At 38.3% G+C, this 22,775-nt stretch overlaps 4 protein-coding genes across 6 annotated transcripts; 1 reads left to right on the top strand and 3 right to left on the bottom strand.

The window, feature by feature from the left end:
- On the top strand, positions 1 to 2,404 carry LOC149736522 (sarcosine dehydrogenase, mitochondrial-like). Its single transcript, XM_089877139.1, has 4 exons — positions 1 to 196; positions 259 to 447; positions 1,000 to 1,082; positions 1,179 to 2,404. Exons 1-3 carry the CDS (start codon positions 1 to 3, stop codon positions 1,005 to 1,007), a joined length of 393 nt encoding a protein of 130 aa, XP_089733265.1. The 3' UTR covers positions 1,008 to 1,082; positions 1,179 to 2,404.
- On the bottom strand, positions 1,968 to 4,611 carry LOC149736521 (uncharacterized). The gene is made up of 3 exons (XM_089877134.1): positions 4,007 to 4,611; positions 3,289 to 3,506; positions 1,968 to 2,854 (listed from the first exon to the last, which is right to left on the bottom strand). Exons 1-3 carry the CDS (start codon positions 4,302 to 4,304, stop codon positions 2,663 to 2,665), a joined length of 708 nt encoding a protein of 235 aa, XP_089733260.1. The 5' UTR covers positions 4,305 to 4,611; the 3' UTR covers positions 1,968 to 2,662.
- An 815-nt stretch (positions 4,612 to 5,426) lies between these two features.
- On the bottom strand, positions 5,427 to 11,159 carry LOC149736520 (uncharacterized). Of its 3 annotated transcripts, XM_089877123.1 has the most exons (6): positions 10,920 to 11,159; positions 10,279 to 10,442; positions 9,481 to 9,679; positions 8,883 to 9,380; positions 7,792 to 8,661; positions 5,427 to 7,716 (listed from the first exon to the last, which is right to left on the bottom strand). In XM_089877123.1, the coding sequence occupies exons 2-6, from the start codon at positions 10,414 to 10,416 to the stop codon at positions 5,762 to 5,764; spliced, it is 3,660 nt and encodes a 1,219-aa protein (XP_089733249.1). In that variant the 5' UTR covers positions 10,417 to 10,442; positions 10,920 to 11,159; the 3' UTR covers positions 5,427 to 5,761. The 3 variants fall into 3 exon arrangements, with proteins under 3 accessions (XP_089733249.1, XP_089733247.1, XP_089733246.1); XM_089877121.1 differs by having other exon boundaries at positions 5,427 to 8,661; positions 10,279 to 10,437; XM_089877120.1 differs by having other exon boundaries at positions 5,427 to 8,661; positions 10,920 to 11,158.
- A 1,512-nt stretch (positions 11,160 to 12,671) lies between these two features.
- Positions 12,672 to 22,764, bottom strand: LOC149736519 (uncharacterized). Its single transcript, XM_089876701.1, has 14 exons — positions 22,076 to 22,764; positions 20,210 to 20,385; positions 19,843 to 19,925; positions 18,712 to 18,830; positions 18,065 to 18,627; positions 17,632 to 17,812; positions 17,481 to 17,561; positions 17,100 to 17,215; positions 16,298 to 16,382; positions 15,805 to 15,960; positions 15,194 to 15,349; positions 14,825 to 14,944; positions 13,788 to 14,711; positions 12,672 to 13,619 (listed from the first exon to the last, which is right to left on the bottom strand). The coding sequence occupies exons 1-14, from the start codon at positions 22,119 to 22,121 to the stop codon at positions 13,219 to 13,221; spliced, it is 3,207 nt and encodes a 1,068-aa protein (XP_089732827.1). The 5' UTR covers positions 22,122 to 22,764; the 3' UTR covers positions 12,672 to 13,218.
- Between the last annotated feature and the right edge of the window lie 11 nt (positions 22,765 to 22,775).

Here is a 22,775-nt window from a genome sequence, read left to right as displayed (position 1 = left end):
ATGATGTTCCTGGTACACCGGGAAAAAACTGAAAATTTAAAAAAGAAAAAAATACTAACTGAAGCAGATGTAGTTGTCATAGGGGCTGGCAGTGTTGGATGCAGCACAGCTTATCATCTTTCTAAACTGGGTGCTGGAAAAGTTGTCATGCTTGAAAAAAGTCAAATCACATCAGGAACAACTTGGCACACAGCAGGTTTTTATTTGGTGTAAAACTTTCTTAATCGAGTTTTGTTTATCATGATGTTTAATATGAAGGTATATTGTGGAGCTTCAGACACAGTGAGTCTGAAACGATCATGCAACTTCAGACGAGGGATCTGATCAGTAAGATATTGCCCGAAGAAACAGGTGAAGATGCAGGCTGGTTGGAGACAGGAACATTGAACTTAGCAAGAAAAAACGTTCATATTTCCTACAACACGGGGGCTCTTTGCTGCTACCATTGTAAGCATATGTGTCCTTGGGCAAGACACTTAACAGCAATTGCTCCAACCCAGTGGTCACTAATGGGTTGTCTAAATTATCTGCCGTTTACATAAAATGAAAAATTCTTGGTAACTCGTAAGCTGGCACGAGGTGTATGAAACAGAACACGCGTGTTATAACAACTGTAGTTTTCCTCTCAAACCACAGCCACCGCGCCGGACAAACGTTTTTAAGTTATAGATCAGTTGGCATTTAAAAAGAATCCTGGCCATGACTCTTCTATGCAAATTTAACACCCATTGTTATTTGTAACAGAATTGTCGGTTGAAATTTATAGCCAAATTTTCATTTGCAAAATGTGTGCAGAACAAACAGTTAGTTAATGACCTAGCAAAATTTATTAAATTACTATCTCATGTTGTGTTTGTTATTAAACAACTGTGTTTGTATTTCTATGTTTACAAACCTAGGACGTTTATTATAAGGTTATCCAAATTCCTTGCTTTATGCTATTAGCATACCAACATATTATGCATGGCAATGTAATGTCATAAAGTGTTTTATGTTTAGACCATTGAAAACTGCACAGTGAAAGGCATAACAAAGAAAGAAGATTACAACGGCCTAAAACAAAATTTCTATTGAGAAACTATGTAAGTGTCTCCGGTCTCGCCCAAAGGCAAAGTCACATACGCCCACAATGGTAGTAGCGATGAATCTTAAATTTATAATCTCTTTGTTACACACAGGTGCGCTATCCACTTTACCACAGTGCCTGAATTAACCATGAATTGTATGAATTAACTGAAGACACTGCATTGAAAAAATTAAGAAATGCTCAGTGGAAATTCAAAGTTAACCTTCAGGTAAGCTTCAGGGATCACATGTAATGTAACTTGCATTCGCTTTAAAAATAGAACTATTGGTTCTGGGTTAGGGTGTCATTTGTTAGCGAGTTTTGATTTCAGATCCACTGCTCAAGTGACCATGTTAACCAGATATTTGCACAAGTTATGGATAAGGTGCATAAGCAAAATGGTTGCATGGCAGGTTTCAGAGCAATGGAATCACTCAGCACTGAAGCAGGTGTTTAACTTGCTAGATTGAAATCTACCTTACTTTCCCCGCAGTGGTTAGCACACCTGTCTCTATCCCAGAGGTTTAGGGTTCAAGGCTCGTCGCTGCTTACCCACCAAAATATGTATGTGGTAACTCGTATGCTGACATGAGGTATATAAAACAGAACATCTGTGTTATAACGACTGTGATTTCCAGCCACGTAAAGATAAAGCAAGTTACATTCAATAACTTTAGGTTGTGTTCTCCCATCTAATATTATACCATATTTGAGTCACCACAAAGGACAGATTTTTACTTCATGTTTGTGCAGACACATATGCGAATGATTGTAACCTTTCTACAGGTTTCCACTACTGGTCTCACTCAACAATGCAAATATAAACCCACAGAAGCACGTCTCACCCAATTTTGTTTACCATGTACAAACTAGAGCATAAACCCTGAAAGTAGATAAACCAAAAAGTTCATGCTTACTTTATTGTGTACAGGTTAGTAAATTGCGAAAGTAGAATATTAATGCAGTTTAAAATCATATAGTAGGATAAGAGAAGATGGGACAACTATACATTATATTTTCTCGTTCCATTTGGTAGTAAACAAAGAACCTTTAATTAATTATAAAACCGTATGCTCACGACTTCCATTTATCATTGTTAATTGTTCAAAACACGTTCAGGATATTTGAATATATGAGTTTAAGGTATCCCGTCTTCCCCCACCCACATGTTTATTAAAATTGTTTGGTGTTCCAAGTCTTCCATACAAGCAATATTAAGAAATAGATGAAAGTTATTCATTTGATGTATTAGACAAAAAAGTTAGATAATAAGGCAGACACAAGCAAGATGTAAAGGAAAACCATTACCTATTACACAGTCATATGCAGCTATACACACTTTAGTTTTACCAAGTAGGCCAGTGGTAAATTATGTCAGGGGTGGAACTGTCCTGAAAATTAGTTAATCGAATACAAAATGTGATCATATTCTCTGAGACTATTCTAAGCCAGTGTTTCATTTTTTCTGTGTTGAACCACTGTATGGTAAGGATAATTGTTTCCATTTTTACAAGATTTTTTGCTTATTTTGTTTGACACCAATGTAGTGAATTATATACAATAAAGTGTATAGTTGTATACATATAACAATTTGCTTTATTCCACGACAGACGAACAGATGACATGGTTTCTGACCGTATCATAAGTATTATACATTCCTTTATTAGAGTTGCTCGGACCATCCATTCTCACCTTCCACACCATTGCTGTCCTGCCATTTGATGGTAATGGAACAGAAAACCATTTAACATAAGCTATGCTGCCGTTGCTTTGTCGAACATTTCCGTTCTGTGTCAAATGCATGAATGAAAAAATACATTAAACTGATTTATCCTGCTTGACTTATACACCTATTTATTAGAACTTTATTTCTTGGCCCACTTTTCTGTTTGCTTTGTTAAATTAACCAGCCGTTTTATATGTTTAGGCTAACTTCCGCACGAACACTTCTAAAATATATTAAGGTGGGGGAAGTTGGGACACCTTTTCATTCTATTTTCTTGTCCCATCTGGTGGTAAACAAGAAACATTCAAAGAAATGTAAAGCTGTTTCTTCATGGCTTCCTTAGTACGTTGTTAATTGTTTAAACACGATTGGGGTATTTGGATTTTACTCCATCCTATTATATTTTTCGTTATGCTGCCCAGCAGCGTCACGCACAAAACAATAACGCATAAACTCGTTTAGTTAACTGACAGAAAAAAGTCAAACAATTCCATACCTCATATACAGAGGCTAACCAAAAATCAACAGCGCTGATCCTTGTAACCCATGTCCTTTTCACGTAGTCGTTAACGATTCGATACATGTTCCTATCCACCATATCCAACAGAGTACCACCTCGAGTTTCGCAGTATCTTGAAGCATCAGCTTTTGTCATTCTCGGGCCATTTTTATATGGAAGCCAGATGCATCTGTCCCGGTAAACAACTCCGTGACCTTATCACGGGAAAAGGTAAATCACTTATAATATAGTAGGGTGGGGAAAGATGGGACACCTTTTACCTAAATTTTCTTGTCCCATTTAGTAGTATACAAAGAACAAACAAAGAATTATAAAACTATATCCTCACTACTCCCATGGACAGTAGTTAATTGTTTAAAACACGATCAGGATATTTAGATATTATGTGCTAAAGGTGTCCTATCTTCCCCCACACTACTATATAGAATTGAGTTATAATATGGTGGAGTACGATGGGATACATTTTTATTTTCTTTCTAGTACCATTTGCTAGTAACCAAAATATTAACAGGATTATATAACCGTAGTCCCACGAATCTAAAAAGCGTTGTTAACGGTTAAAAACAAAATTATGAAATATGTGATACAGGTGCTAACGAAATTCTATCTTACCCCACAGTAGGCTACTTAAGCAAAGTCGATAAAAATCACTATTTCTATGAACTTCGTTATAATGTAGTTCTATTTTACTTACATATTTTCATTGGTGCGGTATAGTTTCTAATTGCATTCAGCACTAATTGATTCACGGCATCCATATCAGCAACACCAGGTCGGCCGATTGGGCCGATTGGACCACTTAGACCCCTTGGCCCCATTTTGCCAGGGGGGCCACGAATACGGGTTAAGTTTGAAGCTACATTTCCACCAGATGATAGAAATACTTCTGACATAGTCTTGCAAACCAAATACTGCCCGTCGTTCGAGGCGACTAAGTCGGCATAAAACAGAAGCGAAACGAAAATAACTAATTTTGATTTTATGAGCGACATTTCGTGTCTGCTATATCAATCAACTTTTCAGATATATCTGTAAACTTGCGTGTCTTGCCCATATATAGCCTTTTCATTTCGTTGCCTAAGGGATATTTTTGAAGATAATTGGAAAAATGCTAAACAGTGTTTCCGTTGAAATAAACAGAAAATTCGCTCACACAAAACATCTCTTTGATTAACTTGCTGCACCGGCAATTTCCGTTGCCTGTAGGCAATTTTGCCAAAGACGAGAATCTCACAAACCGTTATATCGCTTTACGTAATCATGCTGTTGAAGTACATGATTGTTTAAATCGATTCTGTCATTTATATTTGGGGAATCAAAACCAATGAATTGAACAAGGGTCTGTTGTTTGAATGTGAAACACAGCGAAATATGAAACTGGTTTTAAAATGTGCTTAAATTATTCTTCGTATGGTTAAACGTTTAAAAAACTAAACGAATGTTTTACAAAAAATGCAAAACATGATTAAATCTCAAAATGAACAGCCTTTAACTAAATAATGAAATGTGATACAGTTACATTCTTCTATTTAACATCTGATTAATATTTCGTTGCTTTTACAGCACTGTCAGTATACCACTATGCGATACTGTAGATATTAAAATTGCTTGAAATATTCGAAGTTTAAAATACCTTGATTAATTCAAATACATTTGTTGTATTTACATGCTGCTGGTGTCTGAAAAATGTAATTGCTTGAACTCACGAAAAAGTGGTTAAGTTTGTAAAACGAATTTAGATTATGTACATTCTGATTGCGATGGTTTATAGTTATACGAAAGCCTATATAGGTTTACAGTAAGTGCAATGATTGTGCTCTACGATCGTTAATACCTGTTTGGTAAAGAAAACGAACAAGGGAAACAGAATATCTCACCAGAACAAAATGTTCTTTTACGACGCATGATTCTGGGTAAACGACATATCAAAATGTACAAGTAATTAGGTTGAAGCCTTTCACCGCAGTTGCTGCATACACACGATAAGTTAAAAGTTTAAACAAAAATATTTACAAAAAGATTACCATGGGCCTTGTGGTACGAGCAAAAGTGTGGCAACACATGGAAACCACAATTAATCAAGCTTGCGGCATAAGACTGCTTATTGGAATAAATATGCTGAATCAATTGCTTTATTTCGCCACGCACCAAATAGCCCATGAGCTTTCTATACAGTGACGTTAGATTGTATAAGGCACAAACATAGCACGATGCTGTTGTTGTGAACGAAGCAATAAAATATAAATACACACATACTGTACAACGTGTATACAATTGAACCTATACAAAATATTTCCCATTTTGCAGAATAACATAATAAAGAGGTACACCGAGCCGATAATCTACAGTCTACACAAAGAAAGAATAAACGACAGAACTGTATAGCCGACTATATTACTACAAATCTATATCGAACACTGGTTACAAATCCGATGGTTTCTCAGTTAATCTACTCTTCGTCTTCTTCTATGATCTCATCGTCACTCCCAGGAACGTAATCGACTGGATTCCCATCCGCGTCTATGTAATTCCCATCTTCATCCATATAGATGACCTCCTCATCCGACCCCACCTCATCACTATCAGTGACGTACTCATACTCCACTTCTTCTTCCTCCGAATCCGTGACATAGATGATCTGATTCCCATCCTCATCGTATTCAATCTCTCCATCATTAGGATCAACCGAGATCTCATTCCCATCCTCATCCACGTAAACATACTCAACATCTTCATCCCCTTCCTCTCCCTCCTCTTCATCATCGGTCACATATTCAATCACCTCTTCATATTCAACGTCTTCGTCCTCTCCGCTATACTCTGCATCGGAATACTCCTCCGATATGTACTCCACCTCTTCTTCATCACTATCTTCTTCTTCCTCCTCTTCGTATTCTTCTTCTTCGTTTTCTTCCTCTGCTTGCTCTTCTGTTGTTTCTTCTTCCTTATCTTCCAGTTGAGATTCAACTTGGGTTTGTGTTTCCATTACAGCTTCAACTTTGATCTCCGGTTGATTTTCTTCTTTTTTCACCTTTATCTCTTGTTTTACTTCTTCAACTTTATCTTTGGTTTGTTCATTTTCCGCTTTTTTGGCAGTTTCTATATCAGGTTTACTTGTTTGTTGTTCCTCAACACTGGAATCTACGTTTTGCCTCAACCCTGCATTTTCTTTTTGCTGTTTCCGCAACGGCTTCACTGGCGGTACTTTTGTAACCTCATCTATTTTCTTAGTTTCGATTGATGTATTTGTTGCCTCTTTTGAAACACCCGGCGACGTTCCCTCTTTTTCTTTGACCCCTTCTTCACATTTTTTTATCTCAGCTTTAATTTCTCCAATTAACTTTTTTGTTCTTTCAATTTCTGCCGCTGTGTCCAATGTCTCTTCACTCGTACCCAACAGTTCCTTGACTTCTTCTTCAGGTGATTTGTAAGTCGCCATTTCCCGATACTTCTCGATGTACTGCTCTCTCTTCTTCAGTCTCCACTTCTCATTTATAACAGTGTCCTCTCCCGAGCTATCCGAATCTTCAGCCTCGTCATTGCCATTCCCGCTAGACTTAACAACAAAAGTACCAGCCATCAATTCCTGTTCTGGTTTTTCTATTTTTTCAAAGAGCAACTTTGGTTTTTCTGTAGTAGCTGATCCATCGTCCTGTTTATCCTCTTCCTCAACAGAAAGAGCATTTTCCTGATTTTCTGAAGTATCCAGTGCTTGGTAAGTCAATGGAATATCGAGAGTTAGTTCTTGTTGTGATTTTTCCTCCGATGCCTCTTCCTTTGTCTCTAAGGAACATTCTTCTTTCGTCTCGCGCGACTCATTCAACTTAGGTTGCTCTATTCCAATCTGCTGTTGTGCTGTTTGTTCACTGTCTTCTTTGTCTTCTTTTTCTTGACATTCTTCGCTTATATCTTTATAATAGCTGTCCTCGTTGTCTGTTTGTAAATCAATAGGTGGCGACACTGATTCCACGGCCAGTGCATTGTCGTTTACTTTATCAAGCTGAGTATCATCTATCATAATGTTCTCCACCTCGCATTTCCCACTTTGCGTTATATTTTCCGTCTTGTGTTCTTCAGGAGTAAAAGCCAACTCCGGCGCCTGTTCACATTCTTCTTCCAATTCTACTTTTTTTTCATTTTTCGTAGTACATATTTCTGTATTCTCAGGTTCTGTATCCCTGTTATTACTCTCGGTGTCTTTTATCACCTCAGTAGCTTGACCTTCGTCGGTTTCTGCTTGCGTGTCATCATCAGCTTCAGGGCTTTCATCGAAATCCAATATATCGCTTTTAGAATAAGCACGGGATAGTGAATTATCCTCAGTTTCCTCACATTTTGTGATTTCAGTTTCCATGTCGTTTTCTACTTCGTTGTGCTCCACAATTTCGCCCTCTTTAACTTGTTCTTCTTGTTTTATTTCTGCCTCCCTGTTACTTTTTTCAACCTTGTCCTCGACCGCATTTTTACTGAGCTCTTCACCTTTCACAATATCGGTTTTCATGATGATGTTCTTTGTGCTATCTTCTTCCTTTTCTTCTTCTTTATCCGCACCTTTCTTTGCCACATCCGAAGCAGGCTCCATGCTTGTTTCATCATTCCTTTCATCGGAGCTCGTTTCTGGACTATCGTCATCCGAGTCACTGAATGTTCTGTCAGGAAGCTGCAGTGGTTTCCTAGTTATTGCCACAGCAGCTTCATCCAACCTTTTTCTCTTCGCCTCCTCCGCTTCGGCCTTTAACTTTTGTTCAGCATCCTTCAATTGTTTGGCACGCGATGCAACAGACGGCGCATTTCTACAGGATTTTCGAACCACTATCCTTCGACTGACCTTCCTTGCCGGTTTAGGTTGATCAGCATCGTCTTTTACCCCATCTTCACCTTCTCCCATTTTCCGAAAGGTGTCCAAGTACTTTTCCCTGTATCCTGGAGGCGCAAGTGTGGTCTCGCTTGTGCCACCTTTCGCTTGGTTTTGAAACTCTTGGATCCTCGCGTTTAGATTTATCTCGTGTCTAGTAGAAGGCCGAACCACTCGCCGCACAGACCGCACCTTTTTACCTTCAAACATTCCCATCCGTGACATACGTAACTTAGCTGGCCTTCCTGGTAGTTTTAAAGCGCCGTCAGCATCTGCTTGCTCATCGCCGGGAGCAACAAGCGTCTCTTTTTGCTTTGCCTGTTCGCCAGGTATCTTTTTCCTGGCACCAGGTCCAACATCGAACTTCGCAAACCTGGACATCCGGATTTTTCTCGGGCGCTCAGTGTACGCAGAACCGAGATGAAACTTCCCGTCCCCTAATAACCTCTCCCCGTCCTTCGTTGAATCACTTTGTTGTCGAACGGCATCCTCGCCTAAAACAAGACACGGTCATAAAATAAAAATTTATTCCGTGACGAATTATACTAACGCGAGAAAATATGTTATGAAATCATGCATCATCCGTCCCGCCGTTTGTGATACGCAATATAAAAAGAATTAGGTATATATTTATTTAATTTTATAATTTGCTATAGTATTTATTTGGTTCTGTATTATTTATTTTTTTCTAAGTCGATCTAATATTTATAGTTACCAGAATCTTCCTTTTTAGGCGGAGGCAATCGCACAGATCTACGTACAACTCTAATAGACTTTCGAATCGATTGGTTCCCATCTTCACCTTCCGCGTCTCCTTTAGCAACTTTCACAATTCTCGATCGGCGCGATTTACGTTTTGCAAACGGAGAAATCGGTTCGCTCTCGGCATTTTCGTTAACGTTTTTGACACCTTGGGTGTCCGCGTTCAGAGGTCCAGGTGTACCTCTGTCTTTATCGTCCGTTTCCGATTTACCAGTCTTTGATTGTTCTTCGTCGGTTGCCGCAGGTCGCTTTATGCTTTTTACGCGAATTCGTCGAGATAGCTTTTGGGGGGCAGTATAAGTTTTTGATTCTTTATTTTGATCCGGGTTTTGAGCGGATAGGAAAGCTCGCCTTCTCGTTGAAAGAGACGTCTTAATTAAACGAACAGATTCCCGAGGTGCTGCTCGCGCCGTCCCGGCCGAAACTTGAAGACGATTTGCACTTGTGTTTTCTACAACATGGTACAAATGTACACAAATATCATATTTATATTTGACAAATGACATATTTATATTTGACAACTACCATATTATGCACATAATAAAACTTACCGTCTTCGTTTCCCAAATCCAAGAACTTTTTTCGCTGAGCTGGATCGGGCGCTACCCTCACCGATTTTCGGACGGACTTTCGTACTCGAACTGAACGTTTTGCGGCAGTAGGCGGGATTCCGCCCTGGTTTAACTGCGGCCTTCCTTCTGCCTCTGTTGGTACCTGTCGTTTTTCGGATGCACGAACTCTGCTTTGCCTCTGTGTATTTAATAGAGCGTGGGCGCCGTGGTGAAACAGGAAATAGCGATTACTTGCACAATGCCTCTACTATACACATCAGTACAGGGCTAAGTATAAAATACTGTGTGTATATATACAGCATATATGCAAAATATGTGGTTTTAATTAATGTACCAGTTATCATGTATATGATAACCTTATAATCTGAACGTGAGTCCGACGTGTGTAAACATCAAATACGCTTTAAAATAAAAGTACATAAATTTTCAATCCAGCTTTAATTATTATATATATAGTAGATTGGGGGAGATGGGACACATTTTATTCCATTTCCTGTGACATTTGGTAGAAAACAAAGAAGAGTCAAAGAATTATAAAACTGTACCCTCACGACTCCCAGACTGTTGTTAATTGTTTAAAACACGATCAGGGTATTTAGATATTATGTGCTAAAGGTGTCCCATCTTCCCCGACACTACTATATCAAACTATACAGACAAGTTAAACTGTTAAGGTATTCCTGGCCCTAATTTAAACTTATTTTTCAGATTTACCTCTCACGTCTTATAAAAAAACAAACAATAACTTTGTGGCCCTTTTTTTATTATTTCACCCACCTGTGACGCTTTAACACGAACACCCGCTGGAAGTTCTTCATTTTGCTGTGGAGCACGTGACACAACTTTCACACGTCGAGAATATTTTCTAGCGCGGTCAGTTACTGAAAGTGTGTCCTGTTTCTCTTCATCCGACATGATATGTGTTTCCAGTTCTTTCTGCCCTACAGCCGGTTAAGTTAGGTTTATAGCTATCAGCAAGATTAGCATTATAACTCAGTATCGGTTACATTTAGTCATCAGTTGTATTTTTATGTTAGGTACTAAACTACAACTCCTGTTTTGTTGCCTTCAGATATAATAACAACAGCTGGTAAACGCGGAAATGGGAAAACAAGTCACTGGAACGTATACCATCATGACTCTGTCCATATATTGTTCTTTACAAACAGTGGTTCTTTCATTTGCATACAAAACCGCTCACCAAATATGAAGTAGAGTGGGGGAAGAGAGGACCCCTTTTCATTCTATTTTCTCGTCCCATTTGGTAGTAAACAAAGAACATTCAAAGAATTATAAAACCAGATTCTCATGACTTCAATAGACCGTTGTTAATTGTTTAAAACACGATTAGGATATCTGACTAATATGTGCTAAAGGTGTTCTATCTTCCCCCACCCTGCTACATATAGTTTACTCACCGTTCGAGAAGTGTGTTCGATATAGTTATTCACAGTATCCGTATTCCTGGCATTTCATCTGGTTTAATAAATCCGTATTAAAAATGCTTTATACATCCAGTCTTTAAAATGTAAACATAAAACAGTTCCTGTAGCATTTTAAACCGAAAGTTAATCCACGAGCCAACTATTACCTGCCCTATACACTGTACCGCATCTTTCTTTGTTTTAACACTGGGAAGAAGCAACAATAACCGAGCTGATTACGTAGTTTTCCTTCCGACTCGCTTACGTTGTATGAATCACGAAGCCCACACTCTTTTATATGCATATATATCAGCAGTACTTGCGACACCCATTAAGTCACAGCACGTACGACCAACAACCTACATTTGCCTCAACTTAACGCATGCACATAACAGCAAAGGCCAATTACAAAAAAAAAACAGTTTTAAATATGTTTAACGGGATTTTATAATGCGGTTACGTATACACGCGTAATTAGATGTATATAGTTGAAATTAAACTCACACGAGTTCTCCCAAACAGCAAATGTTTATCATTTATTCTTGTCCAGTGTAATAACCCTAAACATAAACTAAATCAGCAATTAACATTTTAAGAAATAGCATACGAATGTTCGTAATTTGATTTGTATGGTCGTAATTTGACCTGCCGCGTGCCCCTATGATGAGAAGGTTACTGCACATGCGCAGTAGCGTCTCGGTGCATGCGCAATAGCGCCCGGTACAAATATATCAATCGGAACGAATATATTACGACACCGTAACCAGAGAATAGCAGGTCGAGGCTCGCTTCTGCTACCACTGTTGGCGCATGTGTTCTTGGTTAAAGACATTGAATAACTCATTTATACTTGCTGCCCGATGACGACAAACTTGCCTAGGAGGGACTTGTTGTTTGTGGATTTATTGACTTTCTGAAATGCAGTTTATTCTAATTTAATTTAGTTAGTTTATTTAATAATTTTAATAAAATAATTTTAATATTTCCCAAAAAAAAAAAAAAAAAAAAAAAAAAAAAAAAAAAAAAAAAAAAAAAAAAAAAAAAAAAAAAAAAAAAAAAAAAAAAAAAAAAAAATTTATACTTGCTTGGCGGAGCACGGTGGTCAGTTTTACACGAGTAATCTGTTAACCCCGTTTTCGATTACATTTTACTTCGTGTATGTGACTTTGTGGGTGATATTGTTTTTGTCCTATACACGTAGGTGCGCTAACCACTGATGTTGTACAGCGCGATCGATCTCATAAAACATAACAGCAATCACTCACACAGTTCCAAACGTAATGTCTTAGAGGTGATTGTGATATGGTTAATGAATTTAAGTGGGTTTTTCATGTTTATTTTATTTTTGTGTTTATTGTAGTTTCCTTTACTATGTAATAAATGTTTTGCTTTATTCCATTTACGCTATTTTTTCACTGCAGTTCAGACAAGATAGTTAAATCATATTTAATTCAGGATTAATTTGTAAAGATAGCTAACCATTTACTTTTCTCTTTTGTTCAGTGCCGTTGGTCTGACTTGAACGCCTTTTTTATTCTGTCGGCACTGATGAGTTGAGTGCTTACAGTTCCCGTGTGTTTGATACGACGAAATACTCTTTACACTGTTAGCTATGTAGTGTGGTGTTATTGCGAGTAGGATATTGTTAAAACATAGTGTCTGGCCTCGCTCGGTTTTGTTTCAGTGCTGTTTTTAAACCTTATTTTACTTAAACCAAGTTTACGCAACAAAGCAGCAGAGCAGAAGTTTGTCCAGTTTGGATATTTAATTCGTATAACTTGAAACGTACAATGTTTATCGCCAACAGCAGGCCTGAGATGACAGTTTGAAATTTTTATATTTGGTAAGTACTTTACATTTGACTATACTTTAACAGTAGGTTTTGTATACAGTTAGGGTGAAAAATAAATATATTAACGTAGAAAGGTGTTTTAGTGCGGGCGTGTTTGGACTTTCTCTAAACAATGTGTAAAGGCCCGGAAAATATGGGCCAAGCTTAAAAAATCTACAAAAGAAAAGAAAAAAAGTAGAATTTTTAATCTTAAGAAATGTAATACCGTAACATTATTAGTTACCCCTGAGAAATGTACGTTGGGTGTAAATTAGTACAGAAAGGTGCTATAGAACAGTTTTATATTCGAAGCCTGTGGTAGATTTACAGATTTTCGGTTAGTTATGTGCAAGTATAGTAGTAAAACTACGGTTACAGAAGTGTACGTTCGACCAAGTATAAAAACGTGTGCAAATGCTGGGACGGACAGGTAAACTGGAAGTCCATGTACCTAAAATATATTCAGTGTATACCAACAGCCGTACAACTTGGCGTTGATAGAGAAAATACACTCGGAATGCAACTGAGAGATCGAGCGCTATCAGTGTTAAAGTTTCCCCTTTCCTCAGAGCCGTTAGTGGGCGTAGCAGGACAGGATCGTGATTTTTCATTCGCTTCGAAAATAGCCTGAATCCGACGGTCCTTTGCTTGCATTGCTGTAGCCTCGGTCCGAGTAAAATGTTCCGAAACCTCGGCCTCGTATTCGTCGCTTGTATTGCTGGAAGGCGACGAGGCGTCTGATGTATTGTTATTCAAATCTTCACGATCAATTTTTACATGCCGTTTTGTTCGCTCATAGTCAAGACTGTTTAAGACAACAAATTTCCCTTCTTGCTTATCAGATTCAAAATTGTTGTTCGAATCTAAAATGATAGTTTTACAAAGTTATAAAGAACCATCGCGTTTTAATTATAGAACAGATATATGAAGATAGTTTCAATGATTTTATAAATCGTTATGCATATAGGAAACATACAGAATAAACTTTAACTTCCAGCATATAGTATAGAATGTAATTAATCACCACTTACCAGTGACCGGCGATTCCATTCCATCGACGTCATTAGCACGTGACGGTGACGTCATACAACTCGGCGGTGCGGAACGCGAGAGATTATGTTCACATAAGTTAATTTTGCTGACTGGCGAAATTTCCTGGTCCACCAAGTCTAGTTTAAGCTTGGGAACGTCTTGGGATACGTTTTTATCCTGGATATCAGAAGTTGAGAATGTGTCGTCTTCGTCAGCCACTGCCATATCTATTTCTTCAATCTCGTCATACTCCTCAGCGATTACAATAAGCTGGTCGTCATCTTGGTAGGCGTGAACATCAGCAGACGAGATATGATTTTCGTGGCCTTCCATAAAAGCCTCATCGTTTATCGCTGTCTCATCTGCTGCTCTACTGCTGTTATTAGCCATCCTCTCCGTGGATTCAGACGCGAGGCTGCTCTTGCCTTTGTTTCGTTTATACCTCCATTTTGCAGGCATTAGGTGGTTAGGACTTGAAGGTAAAGACGCAGTACCAGTCACCCCATCTGCCAAGCTGCTTGCTGAATACCGTTTCTGTTCACTTCTGTTGCCTAGTTCGGTCAAGGACTGTTTCGATGGCGAAGCGACACCGCCGTTGTACCGACCGAGTTTTGGGTACACAGACAACTCATCCATTTCGCCACCACTTTCACTCATGTCTTGGTACGAAACAGACAACCCGAAATCCCGCAACGCACCTCCGCCTTGCCTTTTTCTGCTAGGACTCGGCGGCACAGGACTCGTCGAGTCCGAAAGCCTTAAGTTTTTGAACGGTGATAACGAAGGTATAGATGAAGCGGGCGACTTCTGTGGTAGAGAAGGTACATTTAAATGTCTTTGGTATGAGTTGCGATGAAGTGGGGATCCAAAATTAAGCCCAGAGTTCACACTTTGATGGCGAATCTTTGGTCGACCGCGAGTATCTAAGAATGAGTTCGGTTTAGCCCAAAACTGTAATAGTTATTTCACATTTTTTAATATTTGACAACTATTTGTAAGGCTGTGTCATGTTATATATGAAGCTTCAGGTTAATACCTTCAGTTCTATTCTTTCGACAACTCAAATTTAGCGGTTCAGTTTGCACAGCATTCTCTTTTGATTCCTGTTCCGACCACGAAGGAGATCTTCTATGCAGAAATATGTCCTCCGACTTATCTATAAAACAAAAAAATGATATAGTACAGTGGGGAAAGATGTGACACCTTTAGCACATAATATCCAAATATCCTGATCACGTTTTAAACGATTAACAACTGTCTACGGAAGTCGTGAGGATGTCGTTATAACTTTTTGATTGTTCTATATTTATTACCAAATGGGCCGAAAAAACAGAATCAAAAGGTGTCCCATCTTCCCCCACCCTACTATTTGATTTGACAAAATCATCACATTTCAAAGTCATACTTCGCATATGATTTCCGGACTCCTTGTGCTTATATTGTGGACTGAATACAAATGACGACGACTTCGCTTTCTCGTAGTGTTCTGGGCGTTTTAGTTCAATGAATCCTTCTTGTACTACTGGAAGCGGTTTACTGGTCGATCTCGCTCTGGCTTTTTCTGTGAAAATTACAAGTTTAAATATTTTTTTAAATAGACAGTCTGACATAGTCGTTCTTATTCTCAATACGCATACCTCTTTACAGTATTGTAAACAGCCCTAGTGTTAATGTTAAAATCCTTTGCAGTTACAGCACTTTTAAAATGCGCTTGGTTTATAAATTCGTCTGGAATGTTGGGTAACCAACATTATATATATATTTGGTAGTGTGGGGAAAGATGGTACACTTTTTATTCCATTTACCTGACCCATTTGGTAGTAAGCAAAGGAAATTCACAGAATTATAAAACTGTATTCTCATTACTCCCATAGACTGTTGTTAATTGTTTAAAACGCGATCAAGATATTGGGATAATATGTGCTAAAGGTGTCCCATCTTCTCCCATTATACTATACATTTAAGAAAGTTATTCCTTTTCGTAAAAAATTACGCAGCAATAAAAAAAAACCTTACCATGTGCATTTTTTGGTGGAGACGATTTTAAGGATTGTCTCAATTCTTCTTCGCTTGGCCGTTTCAGTTCAACCATCCTGGTTCCACTGCCTCGTCCGGATAAAGCAGATTTTTGGGCGGTAGTTGTGGAACCTATTTGCCCGGTTGGTCTAGTTTCTAAAAGTAAAATATCGGTTTAAAATGTAATAACATCGCATTATTGAACAATATATAGTAGGGTGTGGGGGGGGGGGAATGGGATACCTTTTTATTCAATTTTCTCGTCCCATTTGGTAATAAACAAAGGACATTCAAAGAATTACTAAATCATATTCTCACGACTCCCATAGGCCGCTGTTAATTGTTTAAAACACGATTGGGATATTAAGATATTATGTGCTAAAGGTGTCCAATCTGCCTCGATCATACTATAATTTACCATCAAAAGATTTAAGCTATATTCCTTGAGTTGAACTTTACAACAACAGAAATACATTATTAAAGAACTATATACCGTTTCTCCATTGCCACAAACTCTCTGAATTTGTTCTACGGTGTTGTTTGTTTGGACTTGGGCGATGCGCCTCATGCTTGTAAGCCTGGGAAACAAAATTTTATTTTTTTTGGTTAATTTCTTGATTTTTTTTGTGTCAATTTTAAACTTGGGCATTTAAAATTACAAGTTTAGTATAAAGTGGAACACAAAAAAAAACATTTTTAAAGCGAAAGTTTCGGTAGTTTTCCTACTACAGTTATAGCTCATATGATACGCCTGATCGATATGTCATCACACAAATTGAAAAGTGTTTCCGGCATGCGAGTTTTACAATGATCACGAATGGTACGTCACTAAAGATGGTGCCATTAGAAAGGGTTGCAAATCCGGTCTGGTGATTATTTTTAGGCTGGTAATTCACTGAGGCCGTCAAAAGCATCCTTGTATGGAATATTACTTGTAAAAACAGCCGTCTTTGTGGAAATACGAATTGCGTTCTGGTGGGGTGAATCAATTATAACTTGGATGTTAGTTATAGTAATCGGCGTAAAGTAACAGCAGAATGTATTTATACTACTGTCATGCGGCAAGCAGCACATACATCGGTTGTAGACACCGGAAATGATTACAACTGCGCATCACACTTCGCTACGTCATGTTGCCAGCCGTTTGTAATCGAAGTTGTTCGTTATTTTTACGTTTCAGAACAAGCTACCTATGTAGATGTCATAACACCATTACAACCGCGCGTTTTCTGCTGTTTCCCCAAAGTGAGCGGAAATCTATTTAAAAGAAAGCACAGCGCGTTTTAATACGTCACCTGGATATCCTCTTGCTTAAAGCTGAACATTCCTACGTCAGCAGGCACGCCTGATCGAGTGTGTGCCCAGGTACGGTGCAGTCGTTGCGCTTCCTTTTGATGATCGACAGCAGTGCCTGCACATGGTAAACGTTAAGAAGGCTTCTCACGAGCTGTGACGCAGGCACTCATATAGTTCAACAAGTGACGCTCTTTCCGGTCCTCTAAAACACTGTCGCGCAACAACAGCCAGAAGAAATTTCACGGAAGTGCCGCGTCATCCTCCTATACCGCATATACACAACATACACGCCATCGGTTGAGGTGTGCGAGTACAAATATTTTCCAATTTCAATTAAACCTATGGAAATCATGTTTACATGGTGCTATAAATGCACTTACTGCTGGCTTGCTTGTAGCGCGTGTGCTGTGGCGTGGAAAATTCCGAAGTCGCAAAATCGTGCGAATGATTGCGGTTGTGGCCTAAAGTTAAAATAGGAAAATTGTATACTGCACGATTTAAATGTTTTGCTTGAAAAGGGTTTATACGCACCTGTTCTCTGTGCATACGACTGCATTTGTGTGTGAGGAATTGCCGAAAAATCCGAAAGTGCATGAATTGAATGACCCGACGCAGACATCGAACGTTTGTGCCGATTGCTGTTATCTGAGTAGTGTGTTTGGCTTGATGCCTTTGGTCTTGAGGTGACACCCGGTTGCCGAAAACTACTGAACTGTGATAATATTTTGCATTAGAAAAAATACATTGTTTATATAGTAGAGTGGGGAAAGATGGGACACCTTTTCATTCTATTTTCTCGTCCCGTTTGGTAGTAAACAAAGAACATTCAAAGAATTATAAACCATATCGTTCCAACAGACAGTTGTTGTTTGAAACACAATCAGGATATTTGAGATATTACGTGCTAAAGGTGTCCCATCTTCCCCCACCCTACCATATACTTTATAATGAAGATATGGCTTACTTTTGCTTCGTAGCCGGGTGATGTTGGCTCTTCCTTCACGGCAATGTGGGAAATATCAGGAGAGGACCCGTTTTTCGACAAGTTTGCGAATTCGTCGTTACTACTGGTTCGGAAATGTTCGCGGTCCTTGCGGCGTTTGGTCTCTACAGGTTTGTCACACGTAGCTAAGTCGGAACGAGTGGGCCAGAGGCTGCTGTAGCCCAACTTCATACTTTCGTGGGCGAGACTGCTGGGTTGCAGGTGGCCATGGTGCATGTTCATTTTCCGCATCGAAGCGTGTAGATGGAGAGGCGACAATAATGCCGACGCGTAAGGGCTGCTGTTAAAAAGCTCCATCGGGGAAAACGAGTTTATTTCGCCGCGATTGCGGGCAGCATTTCCGGCGCCGAAAACGGGAATCGGTCGAACTAAACGAAGGTTTAACTGATCGTGCTCATCGTCACTGTCGTGTCTCATAAAGTTTGAGTCTGGGGAAGACACCATTCTCGGATCGAAGAGACTGTCAGCGGAAGAACGGAGATGCTCTCTACCTTTCATCAGTTTGTTTTCTGAAGACACTGATCCTGAAATACAACGATTATAGTTTTACATCCCATAAAAAAAATTCATTTGCCATTATGGAACTGAGAAAATATTTAAATACATACCTTTGGCTCGATTTCTTGCATTCTTTCGCTTCAGCAGCAGTTGCAAAGCAGCCGAGTTAAACTGGTATGCATATCGCTTGCCCTTAGACTTGTACAAAATCCTCTTGTCGTAATAGTACCTACATATTTGGTATTCCGTTAATTAATTAAAGCAACATAAATTAAAAATATAAAAAGGATCATATTCTTTATCCCCGCGTGACTGTACAATAGGACACATTAAAACACGAGTGTCCTATATTATGCACACCGTATGTATGCACAGCGACTTTATATATAGTACTGTGGGGGAAAATTGGACACCTTTAGCACAAAAAAATCAAATATCCTGATCGTGATGTTTTTAAGTTAAACAATTAACAATGGTCTAAGTTCGTGAGGATACGGTTTTATAATTTTTTTTTATAATTAATGTTTTTTTTTATTTACTACCAAATGGAACAAGAAAACATAGTGAAAAGGTGACCCATCCACCCCCACCCTACTATATACATCGTACCCGCGCAAAAATATGAAGAAAAAAATAATAACTGACTTTTTGACCCTTGGTTTATTTCCAATTACATCCAAAAAACATCAAGGTTAAAATTTTCGATTAAATATTTCTAAAAGGTCTTTTACTATAAAAACACCGAAGTTCAATGCATTCGCTTCGGAACCAAAGGATTTACTGGGTATGCTGATGCACGATGCTGCTACCATTGTGGACGTGTGTTATTGGGCGAAACATATTTTCTTCAATTTAGCGGTCACTAACGGTCCTAACTCCTAACTAGCAGCTGTATAAAAGAATTCCATCTTAAAAACACACACGTAGTAACTTGTGGCCGGGGACGGGATGTATGAATTATACAACCGTTATTTTACGACTGTCATTGCCCCGCCGTGTCATTAATTCATTCAACGTGACTCATGCCATACTAGCTACTTTTATATATTATATACTGGGGTGGGAAAAGACGGACACGTTTGACACATAATATCCAGATATCCTAACAACAAGAGATCACAGATCTAATGAATGAGCACGTTATAAACTAATTAGCATAATATAGTAGAGTAAAAAAGTGTCCCAACTACCACCATCCTAATATGGTATATATATTTCAGTATATCATATTGCAAACCCACCTTAAAGCTCGACTCAGCTTCTCGTAGTTCATTGCCGGTTTTCTTTTTCTTTCTCCCCACATTCTAGCAACCTCGTTCGGCTCCTGCCGGAAAAATCAAGTTGAAAGTACTGCTTAAAAAAGCAATTATACGAAGTAATGATTGACCTTGAACAAAATATCGCCATTGATAGTTTAGTTTAAAATGCCATTAAATATTTTCTAAATGTTTTCAGAATATTGTTCTAACTGACATGTATATACATAACTTTTTATTTAGCGGTGTCGCTTATATATTCAAATGCCGGGAAGGGTAGCTACGTACGTATTCTAAAATTTTACAAATACATATATGGTAATCTACATGTTATAGATTTTCAAATACAAACCTTAATCACGAATTCGCCATTGTCGCCTTCCCAACTTATGATTTCGCAATATTCGTTGTTCTGTAGAAGTTCAAGTATAAAATGCCATAACTGGATTTGTCTGTTTCCTCCACAAAGTTCGTTTAACCATGGAGGCGAAGATTCATCGTCGGGAGGCGAGTGCTGAAGCTGATCTTCTGTGTAGTTACGATAGATTTTACTTAGCTTATTAGCCAATATTATGTATGCATATATAGTAGGGTGGGGGAAGATGGGAAATTGTTTCATTCTTTTTTTCACCCTATTTGGTAGTATAAACAAAGAACATTCCAAGAATTATAAAACCATGTTCTCGCGACTTCCATAGACCATTGTTGATTGCTTTAAATAAGATCAGGATATTTAGATATTATGTGGTAAAGGTATCCCATCCTCCCCCACCTTAATAGTAGATTGGGGTGATATAGTACAAGTTATCATTCTGGGACACCTTAAGCACATAATATCGAAATATCCTGATCGTGTTTTAAACAATTCACAACGGTCAATGGGAGTCGTGAGAATAGAGTTTTATAATTCTTTGAATGTTCTTTGTTTACTACTAAATGGGACGAAAACAGAGAGCTAAATGGTGTCCCATCTTCTCCCATACCCTACTGTATATTTTATTCATAATATAATGGTTATCATTTCATTATTAATATTCGTTTTTGTTAATCTATATATGTTCATTATTTCGCAGAAACGGATAACTTTTTAGAGACTCGTCGTTTGTGGGCGTATGTGTCGTTGGGCAAGATACTTAACGGCGATTGCTCCAAACCAGTGGCCACTAATGGGTTGTCCAAATTATCAGCCACACTCAAAAACAAGAAAAAAATATTCACTCACAAAGTAACATACTTGGTAACTCGTAAGCTGGCACGGCATGTATGAAACAAAACACTCGTGTTATAATGACTGTCGTTTCCCGGCCACGCGAGGATAAAGTAAATTACATTCATTTATTCATTCATCTCAGTAAATGTAGTCCGCACTAATTTAATCTATTTTGTTGATTGCTATTTCCGCCCAAGCTAGACAGACTGAGGGCGTCGTATCATATAGGGGTTTAATAATATCCGATAAACTAGTTGTACCAAATATCACTGATAAGTTAACTGAGTGCGGTAGACGAACACAATGCCAAGGAACGGTTTAATGCGCCTTATGTTTTGAAAAGTGGGCTATATTTTCTATATACGTTTACAAGGTAGAAGTATTTTTCAATAAAACTGCTCAAGCTGTGGGTTAGAATTTTTTTTTTTTGCAATATAGTAGGATGGGGAAAATGGGACACTCTTTCTATTTTCCCGTCGCATTTGGTAGTAAACATAGAATTTTCAAAGAAAAAGAAACGTATTCTCACGACTTACGTATACCGTTGCTAATTGTTTAAAACACGATCAGGTTGTTTGGATATTACGTGCTAATGGCGTCCCATCTCCCCCCACTCTACTACATTGCAAAAACGAAAAATTATAAAAGATTTTAAGAGTTGGCGTTTTTTCATGTCATCTTATCTACGGAATTGAAACCCTTTTCACTATAGAGACAAAATGCTTGTAAGGAATTCCCATTCCGCGCATTTTTATCCTCACGATCTAATAGGAACATCCTGTTCGTGGCAAATATGGAAAATTATGGGATCCAAGACAGGCGCTCGTCCCAGTACAACGAGGCCCAGCCCACACAGTAATGAATAGACCATGCAACGTGAAGAGGAAATGAGAGCACGATTAGACTCATTACGTAATGCAATGCGCACAGAACTCTGACGTTTTGATGGCCCTGTCCAATTTGTACAGCAGTCATATATTATCTTTTAGATTTCCCATAACAGTTTACCTTCTCCATGCGTCTCCATTCGGATGTTCTCAGCCATTGAACACATTATGCTTTTCAATTTTATTTGCAGTAGGTCAAATTTTTGATGACTTGAAAATATGTTTATTTTCTAATAAATGTGAATACGGTACCGTGCAGTCATATTTCTACGTGAAAAAGTAGTAAAATTTAATCACTGTGTTATAAAGTTAAGGACTTTAAAATGTTACTGTGATACAATAATCTAGTAAAAAAAATTAGCGCAAGCCTGTTAAATACATGTTTAAATACTCGAACTACAAGTAAACTAGTACTAATACAAATAAGGTTGTATTATTCACATATAAAAACGAACCATAAAACGCACATATAATCAGTTTTTTAACAAAACTGAATAATATATTATGTCAAACTATTTAAACTCCACAATATTAAACTTTACCGTTTAATATTTATCAATATCTGGCCTTGTGCTGTAGTAAATAAGATAGCTGCGCAACAGACAACGTATACGTCAAAGCTATCAGTCTCATCATGCCCACTACTCGCATCTGCAAGCCACTGATAAGTGAGCATTGCGAATAGAGGAAGCATGATGACGTCACATTAGTCTCCGGAAATCCGAATTGCTCTCTTTTAACAGAGTGATGAGATTCGCATAAAAAAGAAACCAGAATGAGCAATGAGCGCTCTTTACTATACGTGGTGTGGGACGGCGGTA

This window comes from Ciona robusta, chromosome 4, assembly GCF_009617815.1.
Source record: "Ciona robusta chromosome 4, ASM961781v2".
Lineage (NCBI taxonomy): Eukaryota > Metazoa > Chordata > Ascidiacea > Phlebobranchia > Cionidae > Ciona > Ciona robusta.
The sequence above is the reverse complement of the archived record's forward strand: the minus strand, read 5'-3'. Positions and strand labels throughout refer to the sequence as shown.

Coding starts and splice junctions, on each gene's coding strand:
- LOC149736522 (XM_089877139.1), top strand. CDS start 1: ATGATGTTCCTGGTACACCGGGAAAAAACTGAAAATTTAAAAAAGAAA. Junction 197..258: donor AACAACTTGGCACACAGCAG/GTTTTTATTTGG, acceptor TTTAATATGAAG/GTATATTGTGGAGCTTCAGA.
- LOC149736521 (XM_089877134.1), bottom strand. CDS start 4,304: ATGTCGCTCATAAAATCAAAATTAGTTATTTTCGTTTCGCTTCTGTTT. Junction 3,507..4,006: donor TACCGCACCAATGAAAATAT/GTAAGTAAAATA, acceptor TCCCGTGATAAG/GTCACGGAGTTGTTTACCGG. Junction 2,855..3,288: donor GGTTAGCCTCTGTATATGAG/GTATGGAATTGT, acceptor CATTTGACACAG/AACGGAAATGTTCGACAAAG.
- LOC149736520 (XM_089877121.1), bottom strand. CDS start 10,416: ATGTCGGATGAAGAGAAACAGGACACACTTTCAGTAACTGACCGCGCT. Junction 9,680..10,278: donor TTCGTGTTAAAGCGTCACAG/GTGGGTGAAATA, acceptor TTAAATACACAG/AGGCAAAGCAGAGTTCGTGC. Junction 8,662..8,882: donor GCCTAAAAAGGAAGATTCTG/GTAACTATAAAT, acceptor GTCTTGTTTTAG/GCGAGGATGCCGTTCGACAA.
- LOC149736519 (XM_089876701.1), bottom strand. CDS start 22,121: ATGTGTTCAATGGCTGAGAACATCCGAATGGAGACGCATGGAGAAG. Junction 17,813..18,064: donor CACCCGGCTACGAAGCAAAA/GTAAGCCATATC, acceptor ATATTATCACAG/TTCAGTAGTTTTCGGCAACC. Junction 14,945..15,193: donor GTCCGGAAATCATATGCGAA/GTATGACTTTGA, acceptor TTTGTTTTATAG/ATAAGTCGGAGGACATATTT.